Source organism: Podarcis melisellensis (genome assembly GCF_964234715.1).
Source record: "Podarcis melisellensis genome assembly, chromosome: 14".
In the NCBI taxonomy this organism is placed as follows: domain Eukaryota; kingdom Metazoa; phylum Chordata; class Lepidosauria; order Squamata; family Lacertidae; genus Podarcis; species Podarcis melisellensis.
Genome location: NC_138546.1, coordinates 43,490,470 through 43,507,105, shown reverse-complemented (window position 1 = coordinate 43,507,105; position 16,636 = coordinate 43,490,470). Strand labels below are relative to the sequence as shown.

Sequence of the window (16,636 nt, the reverse complement as noted above, 5' to 3'; positions counted from 1 at the left end):
GACTTCCCCTCCCCACCCCCTCTTGTATTCCAAATCTTCCAAAAAAGCAATTAAATTCAACAAATTCTTATTCCCAAAATACACTCATCAACATTAACTTAATTTATCCAAATTTCCATCCCCTAAGGTCGATCTATTCCCTTCCACGAGTTCCCCCCTTTCGAATATGATACAGATAAAAATAAAATAAAAACAGACAATAATTTTACAACCTTTGGATTCCAAATTTCCCTCCCCTCTTTCCCTGTTGCGTTCCTCCTATCCCTCCACTTCTAATATCTTCCTGAAGATCCCACATTTCAATAAATCCACATCCCTCTGGTTCTTTACCGGTCTTTTTAAATTACGAGTGTCCAATCATAGAAGGAGTCTATCAAAAAAGGGGCCCATTTCTTCTATCCAGATTTTTATAACCAGGAGTAAAAACTCCAATTTTATATCCATGAACTTGTCAAATCTGGATATCCCAAATGTTCCCACCCCAGTTCTGTCCAGTTCTTGTTGTTTCCTTGTTCTTATCAGTCATTCTCCTCCTTTTTACTTCCCTGTTCCCTCACAGAAATGTTCTTTTTCCAAAAGCTTCTAGTGTCTCTGCAGAGGCTTGTTGTTCAAGAGCAAAACATTACATCATGTTCCTTTCATTTTTCAACAGATAAATCCATTGTTTCCAGTAGAGTGTAGCCCTCTGTAGACAAAATAATGTTCCATTTCTGCAGTTTCCCAGGAGATTAAAAGTTCCCTTCAACTGTTCAAGTTTCCCGTCGAAAACACATGCAATATCCCTCAGCTCCTCTAGATGGATTACAGTAACAATGTTCCCTTCCAGATCACATCCACCAGTCCAAATAGCTTGTAGATCCTTATTTGAAACAATTTATATCCAATTTATAACATATGTAACCGGCAGAGTCCTCATAACAAAGTCTCAGTTTTATTATTCCGTTTTGACAGCTCTTGACAGCTGTCAAAACCTCCGTTACTCTTCTCCAGGCATTTTCACGGATCGCTCTGGGGGTTCCGGGGGGGGTTGCTTTTTAATACGAATTCCACTTTTCTCCTCCAGCTCAATCTTATAATTTTCCCTCGCGAAGTTGCTAGTTCGGCAAGATAAGGTTCCACTCGATCTTAGTTATCCAGTCCTTTGTTTTGGCTCTTCTACAATTTAGGGGGGGGCTGACTTCCTTTTTTCCACCTCCCCCGTTCGCTCCTAATTTTAAAAAATTTATCCCTCTTTTTAGTCCATATTCCAATTACTCACGGGTTCTTCTTTTAGATCCAAATTTTCAATAGAAGAAGTCAGCGCTCTCCGCCGGATGGCTCGCGGCTGCGCTCGGCAGGGATAGCAGAGGACTCAAAGCACCACGCTTCTCCCCGGCACCCGATCCGTAGCCTTTAAAAAGGCTCCTTCACGAGTCGGGAGGGCGCTAACGGTGCCAGCCGAGTCTCCATGTCCACGGCCTCCGTGGCCGTGGTTTTTAAGGGTCCCCGCATCGCCGGTGCGGTAGGACCCAACCCCTGCCGAGCAGGCTCCCTCCGGAGCTCGGAGGGAGCCCGCCATTCGGCGATGGCGCCGACCCGGAAGTCCCTGAAGCAAAGTTCTTAACTGGAGGTACTATTTCTAGGTTAACAGAGTCTGTAACCTGAAGCGTATGTAACCTGAAGCATCTGTAACCCGAGGTACCACTGTATTAGCCTTAAGTTTCCCCTAGTCCTGCTACCTAAGATCTTTTTAACTGGAGCTGTCTCAGGTCTTCCTCAGGAGTTTGTGGACTGTCCTTCCTTGGAGGATTTTAAGCAGAGGTTGGATGGCCATCTGTCATGGATGCTTTCACTGAGATTCCTGCATTGCAGGGGGGTGGACTAGATGACCCTCGGGTCCCTTCCAACACCATAGTTCTTTGATTTTATGATTCTGGGAATTGAACTCAGGATCTTCTGTATGCAAAGCATTTGCTCTGCTACTAAACTATGCTCCTTTCCCCGTTGAATTTTCCCCATTGGATTTTCAGAGAGTAAGACACTGGTGTCCTATATCGTTTACCATGCCCACTTCTGGCTCGCCGAAGTAGCAGAAATTATGCAAAAGCAGCGTACAGAAGCTTTGATAAGACTAGAGCCTTCTCATCAGACACAGGTGTATACACATAATACACAGATATGGAGAAAATGAGGACGCGGGTGGCACTATGGGTTAAACCACAGAGCCTAGGACTTGCTGATCAGAAGGTCAGCAGTTTGAATCCCCACGACGGGGTGAGCTCCCGTTCCTCGGTCCTTGCTCCTGCCAACCTAACAGTTTGAAAGCACACCAAAGTGCAAGTAGATAAATAGGTACCGCTCTGGCGGGAAGATAAACAGCGTTTCCGTGCGCTGCTCTGATTCGCCAGAAGCGGCTTAATCATGCTGGCCACATGACCCGGAAGCTGTACGCCGGCTCCCTTGGCCAATAAAGCGAGATGAGTGCCGCAACCCCAGAGTTGGCCACGACTGGACCTAATGGTCAGGGGTCCCTTTACCTTTACCTTTATGGAGAAATTCGGGGGGGACCAGTGAGGCTCAAACACCATGAAATTCAAGATGTACAGTCTGGACTGAGGACTCTGGACATCGCTGTGCAACCCTCAAGTGCATTTGAGATAAGCATAATGATTGTATAGAGAGGCAGCCCTTGGTAATAACACAAACTTCCTAGCTTTGCTGTTCTCATTTAATACCTACTTATTTGCTGTGCAAAGTATGTACAGCTGTTGATAACTTGTCAACCCATTCAGTGATCCTGCCGAAACCCCAATCTTCCTTTTTTCTGGGTTATTGCTTTTGATGCCCGGTGAATAGCTTTTTCTTTTCTCTGGCTTCTCAGTCATAAATATTGTTAGATCTATTGCACCAGTGCCACTCTGCCCCTGGTTTTGTCCTGAACTTTTGGATTTATTCTTAACGCTGTACTTTATACTTCTAATTTTTTTCTTGTAAATTACCCAGAGAATTCTTTTGCTGTTGAGAAGTGTTAGAAATAAATAAAACCACCTAGCCCTTCTGTTAAGTACTTGGGGGGGATCTTGGTATGCTAGAAAACATTTCTGGGCTGGCTATCAGACATCCTTTAATTCAAGGATGGGAAACTTGGAACCCACTGGCTTCAACCAGCATAGCCAGTGATCAGGGATGATGGGAGTTGTAATCTCCATTCTCATTTCAGTGGTGTGCACATACTGAGCAAGAGCTCAACCACTGAGATTGGACCTCTTTGTTGCCTTTAGCCAGCGCCTTTTCTCTTGGGCATTTTTGTCACTCGGTCCTCATCACTCGGTCCCCAGTGATTCTCTGTGTTCATCTTTATTTAGCAGGTTTGCTTTGATCTAGCACATCAGTGTCCTTTGCTGTTTAGTCCTCAGGCCGACTCTGCTCATCATACTGTGGGAAAGGCCAGTTGTGAGGTCTAAGAGTCCATCCCTTTCTGGTCTCCCCTTGTGAGAAGTGAAAGTCAGATTTCTGAAAGCGTTAAGTTCTGTACTGAGCGTGCCGTTCCGCGTCCCCCTTGGAGATCTGAAAGTAGCTTGCAGGGGATGTTTGATCTGCTAATATTTCATGTGGCTGCATTTTACAGCTCAGTTGCATGTACTGATGGCTGAAAGACACTGTTCCTGGCAACTCTTCGATAACTGTTTTAATTATTATTTTTCTGGTAATTTTTTAATTATTGACGTGTTGGCCACCACGGACTCCTTGAAGGGCAGGATGTAAATTAAATAAATAAATAAGAAAGTAAATACTCTGAAGTACCCTTTCAGCTCAATAAGGCTCGCTCCTAGGAAAATGTGACTAGGATCATGGCCATAAATAGGGCATTCTGAAGGGCTGGCTTCTGCCACATCAAACTGCCCGATCAAACAGAGCTATGCCTTCGTGTCACAGAATTGTAGGCAAACATTTTGTGATGAGAGAGTCCTAAGGGCATGTGAGAGTGAAGCTGGAAATGCAGAATAGCCAGGTAGCCTAAGGTGGTTATTTAACTGTGTTAAAATTCACAGCGTCTGACTTTATAAAATTTTAAAATAAATGCCTAGCTGTCAGTGACCATTCTAATTCCTTTTATGCTCATTCTATGATTCTGTGATTCTGTGTCACTGACTAGAACACTGATAGGATTCCTACTGAGCAATTAGATGGAATTCCACCTGCAGGCTTTTTTTCTGGTATCTTTGCATAAAATGGCTGGAGACTGCTGCTACTAAGACTTACGTTTTTTCTTTGCTTTTGCTATTGAATGAAAGCTAACAAACTTAAGGAAAATTTAGGCTAGTGGCATGGAATCTCCCTGAGGGGGTCATGTCCCCTTATAGCAGCAGCCCTGTTATGTAAGATCTTTTAGAAGCTCTATTTCCAGGCATATAGTTCCTGTCTTAAGAACTAGCTGCTTGAATTTGTCTGTATGCAGCGCAGGTCCGCTTACACCTGGGCTATTCTCTGAATAAACCTCAAGAGCTCTTAGGGCCAACGAGCTGTTCCCTGCAATTAAATTCTAAATTGCTCTATGCTGCTTCAAGCATATTTTTGCTGATCTGTGTAACTTTTAGACATTCAATTCTCTCTCTTTCTCTCTCTCATAATTCATTGCGGTGTTGCTAACCCATTTTGTGTGTTTTGTTCTTTTCTAGTATCCACAGATGAGCCAGGAGTCAGCTTCTCCGTTTGTTTTCATCTGTTCTAATGCCCAGGAGATGATTTTGAAGTTTCCCATCAAAGGCAAACACAAAATCTGTAAGCCCTACTTCTCTATTCCACATTGCAGGGCATTTTTTTGGGGGGGGGGGGTGTAACTGGTTAATGCCCTTCTGGTGGTTCCCTTCTTTCAGGCTTTCCTGACAGCAAATTATTGCATAAGGAGTGGTCGTCAGTAACATATATTTATATTTATATTATTTATATTTATATTTATATCCTGCCCACTCTGGGCAGCTGCGTTTTAGCTGGCCTGGTTTTAGCTGTTAACAATATGAGTTCGATAAACCATAGTTTATTGGACAGAATGAGTCCCCTCTTCTCCTTGAGCATCCCGCTTCAAATGGAGGCAGTGTTTAAATGAGCTTCCTTGTTCAGATGGCACAGGAAACTTTGGCTTAACAACCCACAATAGCCTGAGGGAAGGAGAGGGGTCTATGGGGCATGTTTGGGCAATATTGGACCAAGATTGTTATGTCTGAACCAGGCCAATAGCTTCTCATAATGGGTTTAGTGAGCTGGTAGCTAATCTGTGAAGAACAATGGAGTGTTGTATATTTTGGCCTGAGGGCCTGGGAGGCATGTGTGTTGTGACTCAGGGCTTGGCATGTTTTCTAGCTCCTGGCCGTGTCATGCTGAAAGGACTTTGCAATGGCTTTGATTTCGTCTAATGGAATGCCCTCCAACCACTAGCTATTACTACCCAATTTAGCTTCTTTTGATTCTGTACCTCGTCTACCATTAAGTGTTGCCGCATATTTTTTCTTCTGCTTTCTGCTTTCCAAAGGACCCAGAGAGTTCTGATTGGGCGTAGAGAGAGATTATTTTAAGATTATAACATGTCGCAGGCTGGTCCCCTACCAGCACTGAGTGTGAGGAAGGGTAATGTGAATGACAAAAGCTGGCATAATTCTTTATCACTTTTAGTTGGTCCTAATAAATAGTGTCCTGGTTAGATTCCCCCCCCCCAACCCCATGGACCAACACAGCCCCTCCCCTGCCAATGTTAGTGTAATCCTTGAAAGCGTAGCTTACAATCATTGCCATTCCCCACTGATGATTAAACTGCTATTGTATCCCTGTAGTGTTTTGCCTCTTTCTCATTGTACATCCTTGGATATACAGAGTGCGAGCAAATTATTCACACTCCTGTGTTTACAGTAGAAACAGAGCTGAATATGTCTTCATGTGGGTTGGTTTCCTGGCTTATGCCACAGCATTGTTTCCCGCAAAGGGAGTGGGCCTCTTGCTGTTGGAACAGATTTGGCAGCTGTGGCTGCACAACCCTTAAGAGGGATGCACCTGGCAAGGAGGCTTACCTCAACGTATTTCTTGGGGAGGGCTAGACGAGCTGGAATGGTGGTTTTGGGAACTTACTGTGAAATCAGCTTCCTGCAGGCACCAGGTTTAAATGTTCAGAGCTTTTTGGTTTGGCTCTGATCATTTTTGGGTCTTGCCTGCCCTCCATCCCTGTGGATGGATCCATTTGCATTCTAGAAAGGAGTTTGCTGTTGGAAGTCCTGCATGAATGGCATTAACCAAGAAGGCCAGTTTCGAAGGGTCCTTGGCAAAGTGCCCTCTCCTAATTTGGCTGGCTCCCATGGTAGGTGCTAGCAGTGCTCTAGATGAGTGTTTAAGCAGCTGGAAGCGGCTTTTTTTAATTTCCCACAATGCCCCAGCATAGCATCACTCCAGGGCATTGTGGGAAATTATAACAACAGCTTCCAGGCGCCCAGTGCTTTTCTTTTTTTAAGGGGGGGCGTGTACAGGACAGATGCCAATGGTTGGTCTTGCTTGGGGCCCTAGCAGCTCCCCAAGGATCTGTGTGCTGGCACCAGGCCTGTCCATCAAACCGGTTCCTCTTCTGCTGCTTGCAGTAGACAGCCAAGCGTGAGGTTGAGATCCCCCACCCCCACTTCTGTGAAGCAGAATGTGCACTTCTGCTGCCAGTACAAACCCTTCTCAAGTGTGTCACAGTCTGTCCTTTCCAAAGCGACAGTTTCCTGCTCGAGGAGGGATCAGCCTAACAGACTGGAAGGAGTTTGCCGTGCCAGAGGCCGCCTGAGTCCCCTGCTCTCTCATCACTTTCCCTAGGCTTTCTCCCTCTTGGGAGGTTAGGCAACAGGAAAGCTTGTTGTTTGCAGGGAGAGGGTGGTGGTGGTTGGTAATTCCAGGCCATTCAAGAATAGTTGGTGTTAAGGCTATGGGACGGAGAATCCTGTAGCTGTTATCACAGCAATGCCCTGTTGTTTGTTTTACTGTGGCAGAGCTGCAGTAGGAAAGAGTTCCATTCTGCATGGATATTAGCTCAAAAGTCGTTATTCTCATGGCATCCATTTGCCTAGTTGAATCATTCAGGCAACGTTAATGTTTCCTTGTTGCAGCATCCCTTGCCAGCCCAGTTCAGACAATGACTAACATTCACATCTTCTCACATTTGGATATGATCCATCAGTTCAAGTCCAAATGAAATTAGCAAGGATTGAACAAGAGCTTGTGAACAGGCTCTCATGCAGCTCCTGTTTATCTGAATTGGATTTGCAAAAGCTGCCCACCCCACCCTGTCACTCACACCCACACATTGTGTTTGCTCCTTTCAAGCAGATGGGTTTGCAAACATGTTCTGCTGTGCTGCTCGGTGGCTTGTGAAAGGTACGTTTGCCCCAAGTGGGACTGCAGGTGAACACATCGCATGGGATGGCATTTGAGGAAAGCAGCAGTGGAGAAATGCATTTGCAAATACGATTTCATGTATCTAAGTAAAGAGCGTCCATCAAGAATTGGTATTGATGTGACTGGTTTGGTACTTCATGCCTAGGATCTGAGGTTCTCTGCCATAAAGCAGAGTTGTTGCTGAACGTCAAGCCAGGACCATAGGAAACAACCTTTATTTTTTGCCTCAATATGAGTGTGCCTTGGAGGAAACCTTCATTTCTGTGAACGACATGGGCATGAAATGGTTGGTTGAGCATGAAGTGGCCATTCTGTGCCATCCATAAAGATCTTTTTGTTGCCTGTATTATAAAAGATGCAGGCACAATAGCAGACTTTTAAAGGGACTGGGGGTGCTGCAAGTTGAAAATCCTGAATGCTACAGATATTTGAACAGTGCATACTAGTGGGCTAGTGGGTGTCCCAAGGTGCAGTATTAGGATATTGCTTTGATTTTTGCTTTGACATGCAGATGTGCAGTACAATCCATCGATTTCCTGCGCCTGAGACACAGTCTTTCATCCTTGGATATCTGTTAACCTTAACAGCTACCCATTTAAATTGGGGTTTACCAGGTTTTTCCACATCCCAGCTATTAATCTTGGGACCAACTTACATGTTCAGATTGGCTGTTTTGTGGAGGAAAATACTACTATATTTCTGCATAAGTACAGTGGTACCTCGGGTTAAGTACTTAATTCGTTCCGGAGGTCCGTTCTTAACCTGAAACTGTTCTTAACCTGAAGCACCACTTTAGCTAATGGGGCCTCCCGCTGCTGCGCCACCGGAGCATGATTTCTGTTCTCAACCTGAAGCAAAGTTCTTAACCTGAAGCACTATTTCTGGGTTAGTGGAGTCTGTAACCTGAAGGGTATGTAACCTGAGGTACCACTGTATGTCAAAGGAAAGGCTTTCCCTACTCAAACCTTTGTGTCCTTCCTCCACCCCAGGCTACCTGGCTGGTTTTCTTTTCAGCTTAGAATTCTTGTTCTTAAGCTGCTTTGAGTGTTATTTTTTAATGGAAAAAAAAAGAATATTGTGTTAAAAATCTAATCACACACCTTGGAATTTTAACAACCTCAAAATCAAGGGTCTGGCATGTGTTCCTTTACCATTTTGGACGTTAACTTTTTAACCGAGAAAGGCTGGTGACGTTTGGTGGTGAGTGCAAGGAAACGTTAGGTCAGGGGTAGCGAACCTCCAGCCGGCAACTCCTTTTGCCTGATTGGAATCGCTTTGGCATCATTATGCATGGACTCGCTCTCCGTTTCCCACGCTCAGTTGAGCGGTGTCCCGAACAGTATGAGCTATCAGTTTGTCTAGCTCAGCTTGTACAGTAGCATGTGCATGTCTGAGGGGTGCAGCGGCAGCTAATGAGTAACTGCTGGTTATGGATGAGTATGTCTCAAGTCAGCCGGTGCCCTGACCAAGCCGAGAGATCAATGCAAGCAGACTCCTCTTGACAAATGTTCCTGTCTAGAGCAATGGACGGCGAGCCAAGGGCAGCTGCTGCTTCAAACTGATTAAGGAGTACAAAATAGCATCAAACAAGAGGTGGCAGAGCGCATGCTTGAGCTGTAAAGACAAAGGACAGGGCTTGGGTGTAAAGGGCAGGGGCTTACTGATATGTCACTGGGTCTCCCTCTCTCCTCCATCTTGTCCCCTCACTGTTAGAGTCAGTGACTCTGCAGTCGATCCAAGCCTGGCCAGGGAGCTCATATGAATTTGGAACTGGTTCCATCTTGGCAACAGAAGCTGAATTGATCTGCTGTGCAGAGCTGCATACGATGGCAGTGCCATCTTGCTAGCAGTGGGGAGAGAGGAATTGCTAATCCTGTTTTAGCCAGTAATACTGTGGCTATTGATTCTGACAGCTCCGTCTGAGAGGATCTGAAGGGCTCAGGTGCTTCTTGGCTCAGGAGCCCTAATAGCTTACGTTCACTATGCTCAGCAGTTCAAGGGCATGTCCCTGAGATGTTCTTGCTAGATTCCTATGCTCCTCTTGATCTCTCAGCCACCCACCACCACCGCACTTCTAGTGCAAAGTGGGGAACTTCAGGCCCTAGGGGCCCAATTAAACCCTGCAGGGCTCTCTTTCTGGCCTTTGGGACTCAGGCCACATCTCTCACTGGTCTTGCTTCATGTCTTCATAGAATTGTAGAGTTGAAAAGGACCCTGAGGATCATCTGGTCCAACCACCTGCTATGCGGGTATATGAAGCTGCCCCATACAGGGATTGAACCTTTCAACTTTGGTGTTAACAGCACAATGCTCTAACCAACTGAGCTATCCAGGGTGACCCAGTTGGAATGTGTCCTTGAACCCTGATTGGATGGAGAAAGGGATGAGAATGGGTGTAAATGCTATAGCCTTCTGTGCAAAGGTAAAATTTGCAGGTGTTGTTCCCCCTCTTTTGCCTCTGGCCCCAACCAGCCATGGGCAGGGGCCTCTAGAAGGTTGCACAGAAGGGAATGCAGCCCTCAAGAGGAAAAGGTCCCCACTCCTGGTCTAGTGATGGCACAGGGCACAGGCCTGACCGGAAAAGATGTTGCTGTGCCTCTCCTTCCCTCTACAGTTGCTTTGCCTTGCAGGTGTGGATCATCATGGAAAGAGCAGCCACTACCGCATTTCGGAGTTGTAGGTTTCCATTGCTTTCTGCTTCCCGTAGCTGGGATAGAGGTTTCATTGCTCTCTATTATAAGGGGGTTTCTTGACTGAAGTGCTCATGGTCTCTGAGATGGGACTATGCATCCAGGAACATGGATAAGTCTAACTAGGGTTTTCCCCCCCTTAAGGTGATAACATTGCCTACACTTGATTCCCCACCCATAAACCTGCCTCTAGGGCCTCTCACTAAGGATAGAGCTCGAAAGCCTGCTCTGCTGCCCTTAACTAACAGGTGTCGAAGCCTTTTGTCCTGAGAATGGCCATGCCTGTTTCCAGGATGCTCTACTGCCCTCTCTCTGCTCGCGGCCCTGGATAAACCTGCCTGTCTTGCCCACGCCCGTCTTTCAAAATGTCTGGCAATTGTCCCTTAGCTTTCCCAGAGTGTACCAGCTGGCTTGTATCCTCCCCTCAAACAGAGATTGCTTTCCTCTTTGCAGCTGCGACAGCAGAGGAGGTGGTGGCAGCAGCAGCGCTAGCCGCACTCCCCTCTCCAAGCCCCTGGATTTCTTTTTCTCTCCCCACCGCTCGACACAATGCTTCACAGCTCCTTGCGTCACAGGGCAACAGTGGTGGGGTTTGGAAATGCCTGGTTCCTGAAGCAGGAAAATTGGATGTGACAGCAGCACACTAACAGGGGGAGACCTTGTTGCCTTCAGCTGATTTACATTGCAAATAACCTTTAAAAACAAGTACTCATGAGACTCCTCCCCCCTCCTCCCCGCTTCTTTCCTTTTTTACAGGGAAGCTGGATTCGAAAATTCATCAGGGAGCCAAGAAGGGATTAATGAGGCAGAAAGCAGTGGTGTGAGCCGGAGGGCACAAACACCACCCACCCACCCCACTCCCAGGCAAGAGAAGAATGGATTTGAACCCGACCACTGAGGCTGCTGGAGTAGAGGCCCCAGATACGTGAAGGGGGCATTCTGAAAATGCAGGCACTGACAAAGACGGATCCACGAGCAAAGGAGGGATTGCTGTTAGCTTGCATAAATATTAACAATCAAAGAGAGAAATTGGGTGCCGAGTTGTCTGTGGCCAAAGAGCACTGTGGGGAGCCCTGGAGGAGGAGGCTGGGATTATGGGCTAGCAGTATCTCTTCCGCCTTTGGCTGGCTTCAGGCCAAGCCAGAGGTGCTTTCGGAATTGGGCCTGTGCCAGAGCTTCAAATCATCACCCTCTGCATTAAAGCTAAGCATCGTTTGGCTTTGTTTTCTTCTTGGCCTTGTTTCTTGCTGGGCACGGAACAGACGAGATCACTTTGCAGGAGGAGGGCTGGACCGTTAGAGCATCCTCCGGCTAACTGGCTTGGAGGAAGATGTGCTGTAGGTGCCTGAAGCACTGGCTTGGCATCAAGGCCTGCTGCAGTTATCTCCCGCGTGGGGCCAAAGGACTTGAGCTACGTTTCACCCTCTTATTAATTCCAAGCCTAAGGACAGGGCAAGGTGTCAGGGATGGAATGTGGTTGACTGCCAGCTCCTTGCTCTCTTGAGTTCTTGAACTAAACTGTCATCTTAAATCACCACTTCCGGTTTTTTATGTGAACGAACACACATAGACCACTAGCACTAGACAAGTAGACAGAGCTGAGTAACTGGTCCCTTCTCATCTGGCTGCATAAGTTTTAATCCTACATATTGCTGGCTGAATAAAATGGATGCCCCTCCCCCCCCCCCCCCCCCGTTCTCTTTATATTTAGCAAAGTGCAGTTGTCCTTGCAAACTTGCTCTATCTCTGTTACAAATGGTTCTCTCTCCTCTGAATTGCCTCTATCTTTGCATGGTCTTGAGTGTCAAATGCTTGTATAGCCCAACATTTTTCTGCATGGATATTGCTACCATTGCTCTCCTAAACAGATAGCTGGCACTGACCAAGAGCGTAATTTCTGGTACTTTTGGCTTGCAACAAAGGCTATTATGCTAGCCGTTCTGGTAAAGTGCGCAGAGCTGACCTTTGTTCCTATTATAGCTATGTGGCTGGCTGGTCTTATATCTGGGCACTTAATTCTTCGCCTGCGTACCCTTACGGTGCCTCTGTTCCTGCTAATCTTACAGCCAGGATGGGAATCTCTGCCTGGCCTCCCCATGTTTTCTCGAAGCCACACTCACCTGCCCCTACCCTCCCACTTGCCTTCATATGCAACATCACATGTGGGGCAGGTAGCGATACAGCTGGATCCTGCAGTTGGACATCAGGGTTGAACCCCCTGAATATCAGCTGATGGGCAGGGAGTTTGGCCCTGCTTGGTTTGTGTGTGCCAGCAGGTAAGCCTGAGAGAAAGGACTTAGCTCAGTGGTAAAGCACATTCTGTGTGTTCAGAAAGTCTCAGGTCCAATCCTCTGCATCTTTAGGTAGGGCTGGGAGGGACACCTCAGTTTGAAACTGGAGAGCCTCTACCAGTCAGTGTTGTCTGTACTCAAGCAGATGGAGCAATGGTCTGACCTCGGTATGAGGCAAGCTACTAATAGTGCTGTGTTCTCACTGTGCTATATAGCACTCCAATTGATTTCTCTTTACCACCTCCTGCTAACTGCCGCCTTGGCATCTGTAAGCTCACTATACTGTGAAAGCCAAAATTTGTCTCCAAAAAGGACTGTTAAAGTCACCCGTTCCAATCTTCTCAGCTCAGCATTTTTGCCAAGGAGCTGTTTGGAGAACTTATCTCATCTTCTGCTTCCAAGTTGTCACATGCCTTTCCCCCTCTTCTTTGTCCATCCTCTTACAGTCATCTTGTTTTCAACCAATTATCTATAAGGCCCTCTTTCCAGCACTCCTCCCACTGACGTTTCTCCTTCCTCAAAGCTCCTGTTTGGCTTCTGGTGTCTTGCCCTGCAGTGCAAATCTTGACTTCCACCTGCTGAGCAGGTGTGGGCTAGAGCCATAAATGTCTGGAAATCCCCTGTGTGGGTGCATGCACTGTTGATACATGCAGAAATGTGTAGCCCTTTGTGCTAGTGAGACGGCCTAGCAGCAAAATGCTCCTGCTAAGAGCCTTCAGGGCAGATGGGAAACTGCCTAGAACAAAGCATCATCTAGCACCTCCTTTTAGCAAAGGAGCGGATTACTTCTCTCTCTCTCTCTCTCTCTCTCTCTCTCTCTCTCTCTCTCTCCCCCCCCCCCATGTGTGTGTGTGTGTAAAAGGTATTCTGTAACAGTTCGATTTCACTGCTGAATGATTCAGTCCTTGAGCAAGTGTGTAAAAAAAAAAAGCAACAACACATGTTTTTCATGAACATGTGCACCCATACACAAGCTGAGACTGAAATGTTTTTATTTAATGTCTACCCCACTTTACTGTATAAAATGACCAAAATGGCTTAGTGCTAAAAAGGCAGTGCTAACAGGCAGCATTTTAAAAGCTAAAGCAAGAGACTAAAACAACCATTTTAAACAACACCAACTGAAATAAAAAGGTCGTCAGCAGCAGTCCAAACTGGAAAGCAGCAGCAGTCCAAAACCTAGTGGATCTCTACTGTGACAGTTTTCTATAATCTTGGTGCCAGCACTGAGAAGGCCCCGTCTCGTATCCATCCATCCAATCTCATGTATGGATTCTACAAGGACCTGCGTCAGCTCCTACATGAGTGTTGCAGTAGCCTAGAAGCTTTCCCTCCCTTGCAGGTCCCAAATCTTATTGGGCTTGTAGGGACAGCGGCAGATGAGGGTTGGCCCACCCATATGAGGCAAGGTGAGGAGACCGCATCCACTGGGGCAGCAGATCCTGATACAGATATTTGTTCCCCCCTTGCTACTGGTGTACATCTTCACACTTCTTCCCTGGCAGGGGGTGGCATCATTTGTGGTTTGCCTCAGGTTCCAAAAAGTCTTGGGCCGTCTCTACTGGAAATAGAATCTCTTTGGGAACAACATGGTTGGGATTCCTCTTTGCATTCTACCTCAAAGTTTCCTCCACCCCTTTCTCTGTCATATCACAGCCCAGCTGTACAGATCCTTCAAAGAACTAGGCTGACAAATCTTCACTCACAGGCAAATGAAGTACATAAAAAGTGAGGGGAAAACAAGGCGAGGTGGGAATCTATCTGATCTTCCCTCCACTCCAGCACCACAACCACTTTGACAGAAATGTCCCTCTGACGGAAAGTCAGTGCAAGAGGCACACACACTGCTAGCCTTGCGGGCTTGTCTCTTGGAAGGCAACATATCAGCTCTGTTCACCAGGAATGTCTATCTGAGTGCAGTGCCTGGAGCCAGGAAACTGGAGTCGAAGGAGGAATCTGACCCTTTCTGGAGATGACTGGTGATAGATACATGTGCATTGCACTTCTTGTTTTGGGATTTTCATTCCCCCCTCTTTCTTTCAAAGCTTTGATGAATCACTGTGAAATCATCATCTTTCTAACAAACCCTCCCCACCTCACATGCTGCAACCCTCGTACAATATCCCTCCTTGCATAGCATGAATACTGTATTTATTTAATGTGTTCATTTCCCTACCTTTTTCTCCAAGGAGCACATGGTTCTCCCTTTCCTCAATTAACACAACCCTGTAAGGTAGATTAGGCTTAGAGGCAGTGACTAGCCTTAGGTTACCCATTGAAATTCATAGCCAAACTTGGTCTTTTGGGTCCTAGTTTGACACTAACCACTACACCACACTAGCTTTCTTTGGTTTAGTTTATTTGATTTAGACATCAGACCCAGGGGCGGGGAATTTTTTTCAGCTGAAAGATTGTGTTCTGGGCAGGCTACTTTCTACACACACACACACACACACACACACACACACACACACCTTTTTATCCTCCATCTAGGCAAGCAAGTATTCAAGGTTACTTTCCAGGTAGACAAAAGCACTCAAGGAAGATGTGATGCAAGGCCAGTGAGTGGTACAACCTGGAAGGAGAGGGTGTATCTGTGCAGAGACAGTGGCCTGAGAAAGGCACCGGCTAGATGTGCTGCAGTACAATCAGCCTCTTGGTTGCAGGTTTTACCTTGTTTCTTGGCTTTCCCCCCAAATAGTGCTTCTTTTCCCAGAGACAAGTCGGGACACCAGTGATCTGATGACCTCAGATGTAAGAGGGAGCAGCTAGTGATGGAACGCCCAAGTGCACAGTCTCCAGTACCCTCAATTGTAAATTACTTTTGAGATGATCCCTTGTGTCATCTGCTTCTTCCTGCAGTGAACTAGCCATCTCATGTTAATTTGGAGCTTGATGCATCCTACCCACTATACCTCAGTTGGAATGCGATGCCAAACCATGGTCTGGCATTACATGAGCATGCCTTGCGTCTGAAGAGCCCTTGCTCCTCTCACCTGCTATGATTCTGTCCCCATTTCAGGGTAAATCAGTTTCCCATCACACCTGAACTGGCAAACTATGGTTGTGCTTATGGTTGTGAATTGGGGCTCTTGATTCAGTTATTCTTCTGAACTTTGGCTTGGGGGACAAACCATTGTTTTCTGCTTTGGTGATTGTGAAAAACTCTGGTTTTGTTGTGAAGCAGGAAGGAAGACGTCAGCAGGGAGAGGAAGCACACAATCCCAAGGCTTGTTCGTGTAATGCTGAAATATGGCTTGATATCATATGTGACCTGAGCTAATCATGCAGTATTACTGGGATGTTGGTGGAGAAAATTGGTATTTGGGTACAGTTTCAGTTGTAGCAGAAAACGCCTGCATCTGTGTGCTTAGAAGCACCATATCAGGATCAAAATCTATTTGGCAGTTGAAGGCTGTTTCAGACTATCAAGAAAGACAGAAAGAATCACAAAGGAGGTGCCAGAAGGAGAAAAGCCATCTCACAAAATGTTTCCAGGGAAAACAGTCTGCTTGGATTCTCTAGGACTTAAATTACAGCATGGAACTCCAGACAACAGGGTTGTGTTGTATATTTTTTAAACTAGCAAAGAAGAACAGGAGCCAGAGCAGGAGCTCATTCTCTTGCGCTGTTAACATCTTCTGAAACAGAATTCCTGAGAATGGAAAATAGATTTACTGCAATGATAAATGGATAAAGCCCCATGGGCAGAATAAATTCCTTAGCAAAGTATTTTCACAGCTGGGAACTGAAACATAGGTATCTCTGCCTATCTTTCCATGGTGGGGATCAGGAGACGGACTACATAATATATAATGGTTTGAAAGACCAGCCTAATCAAGAGAAGGGGAATCAAAAGGGATCCAAAACAGCCAGGAAAATAAATTTATTATCAGTTTAGTACCTTTTATAGGCAATATTCTAAGTTTTAAGCTATAGGATTGCCTATTACGGTGCTGTGGCCCATTCTCTTTCCTGACTGCTTGGGATGAAAATGGCCTGAGTTCATGAGCTTCCTCTGAAACCCAGCCAAACCCCTGATGGGGTTGGCAGAGTGTGGTCAGTCAGCCTTGGCTTTTCAACCAGCTGTTGAACTGGCTGCTAGCCTCCATGCCTTAGTGGTTCAAAGAGAAGTCCTACCTCCACTGTCGTAGGCAGTTGTTGTTGACATCTGTCTGTCTCAAGAAACAATGGAGTGCGCCTCCAGGAGTGAAGTCAAACCACTGAGTTAGCAGCACCAAAGTGACCTCCCAGGACGCA

At 46.3% G+C, this 16,636-nt stretch overlaps 1 protein-coding gene across 1 annotated transcript in view; it reads left to right on the top strand.

Annotated features, from left to right (window-relative positions):
• TRIP4 (thyroid hormone receptor interactor 4) overlaps positions 1-11,300 on the top strand; it is a 44,091-nt gene extending 32,791 nt beyond the window's left edge. The window contains exons 12-13 of the mRNA XM_081888568.1: positions 4,659-4,761; positions 10,842-11,300. Of these exons, the coding sequence (XP_081744694.1) occupies positions 4,659-4,761; positions 10,842-10,909 (171 nt within the window). The 3' untranslated portion in view covers positions 10,910-11,300. The remainder of the gene's footprint in view (positions 1-4,658; positions 4,762-10,841) is intronic.
• The last annotated feature ends 5,336 nt before the right edge of the window (positions 11,301-16,636 follow it).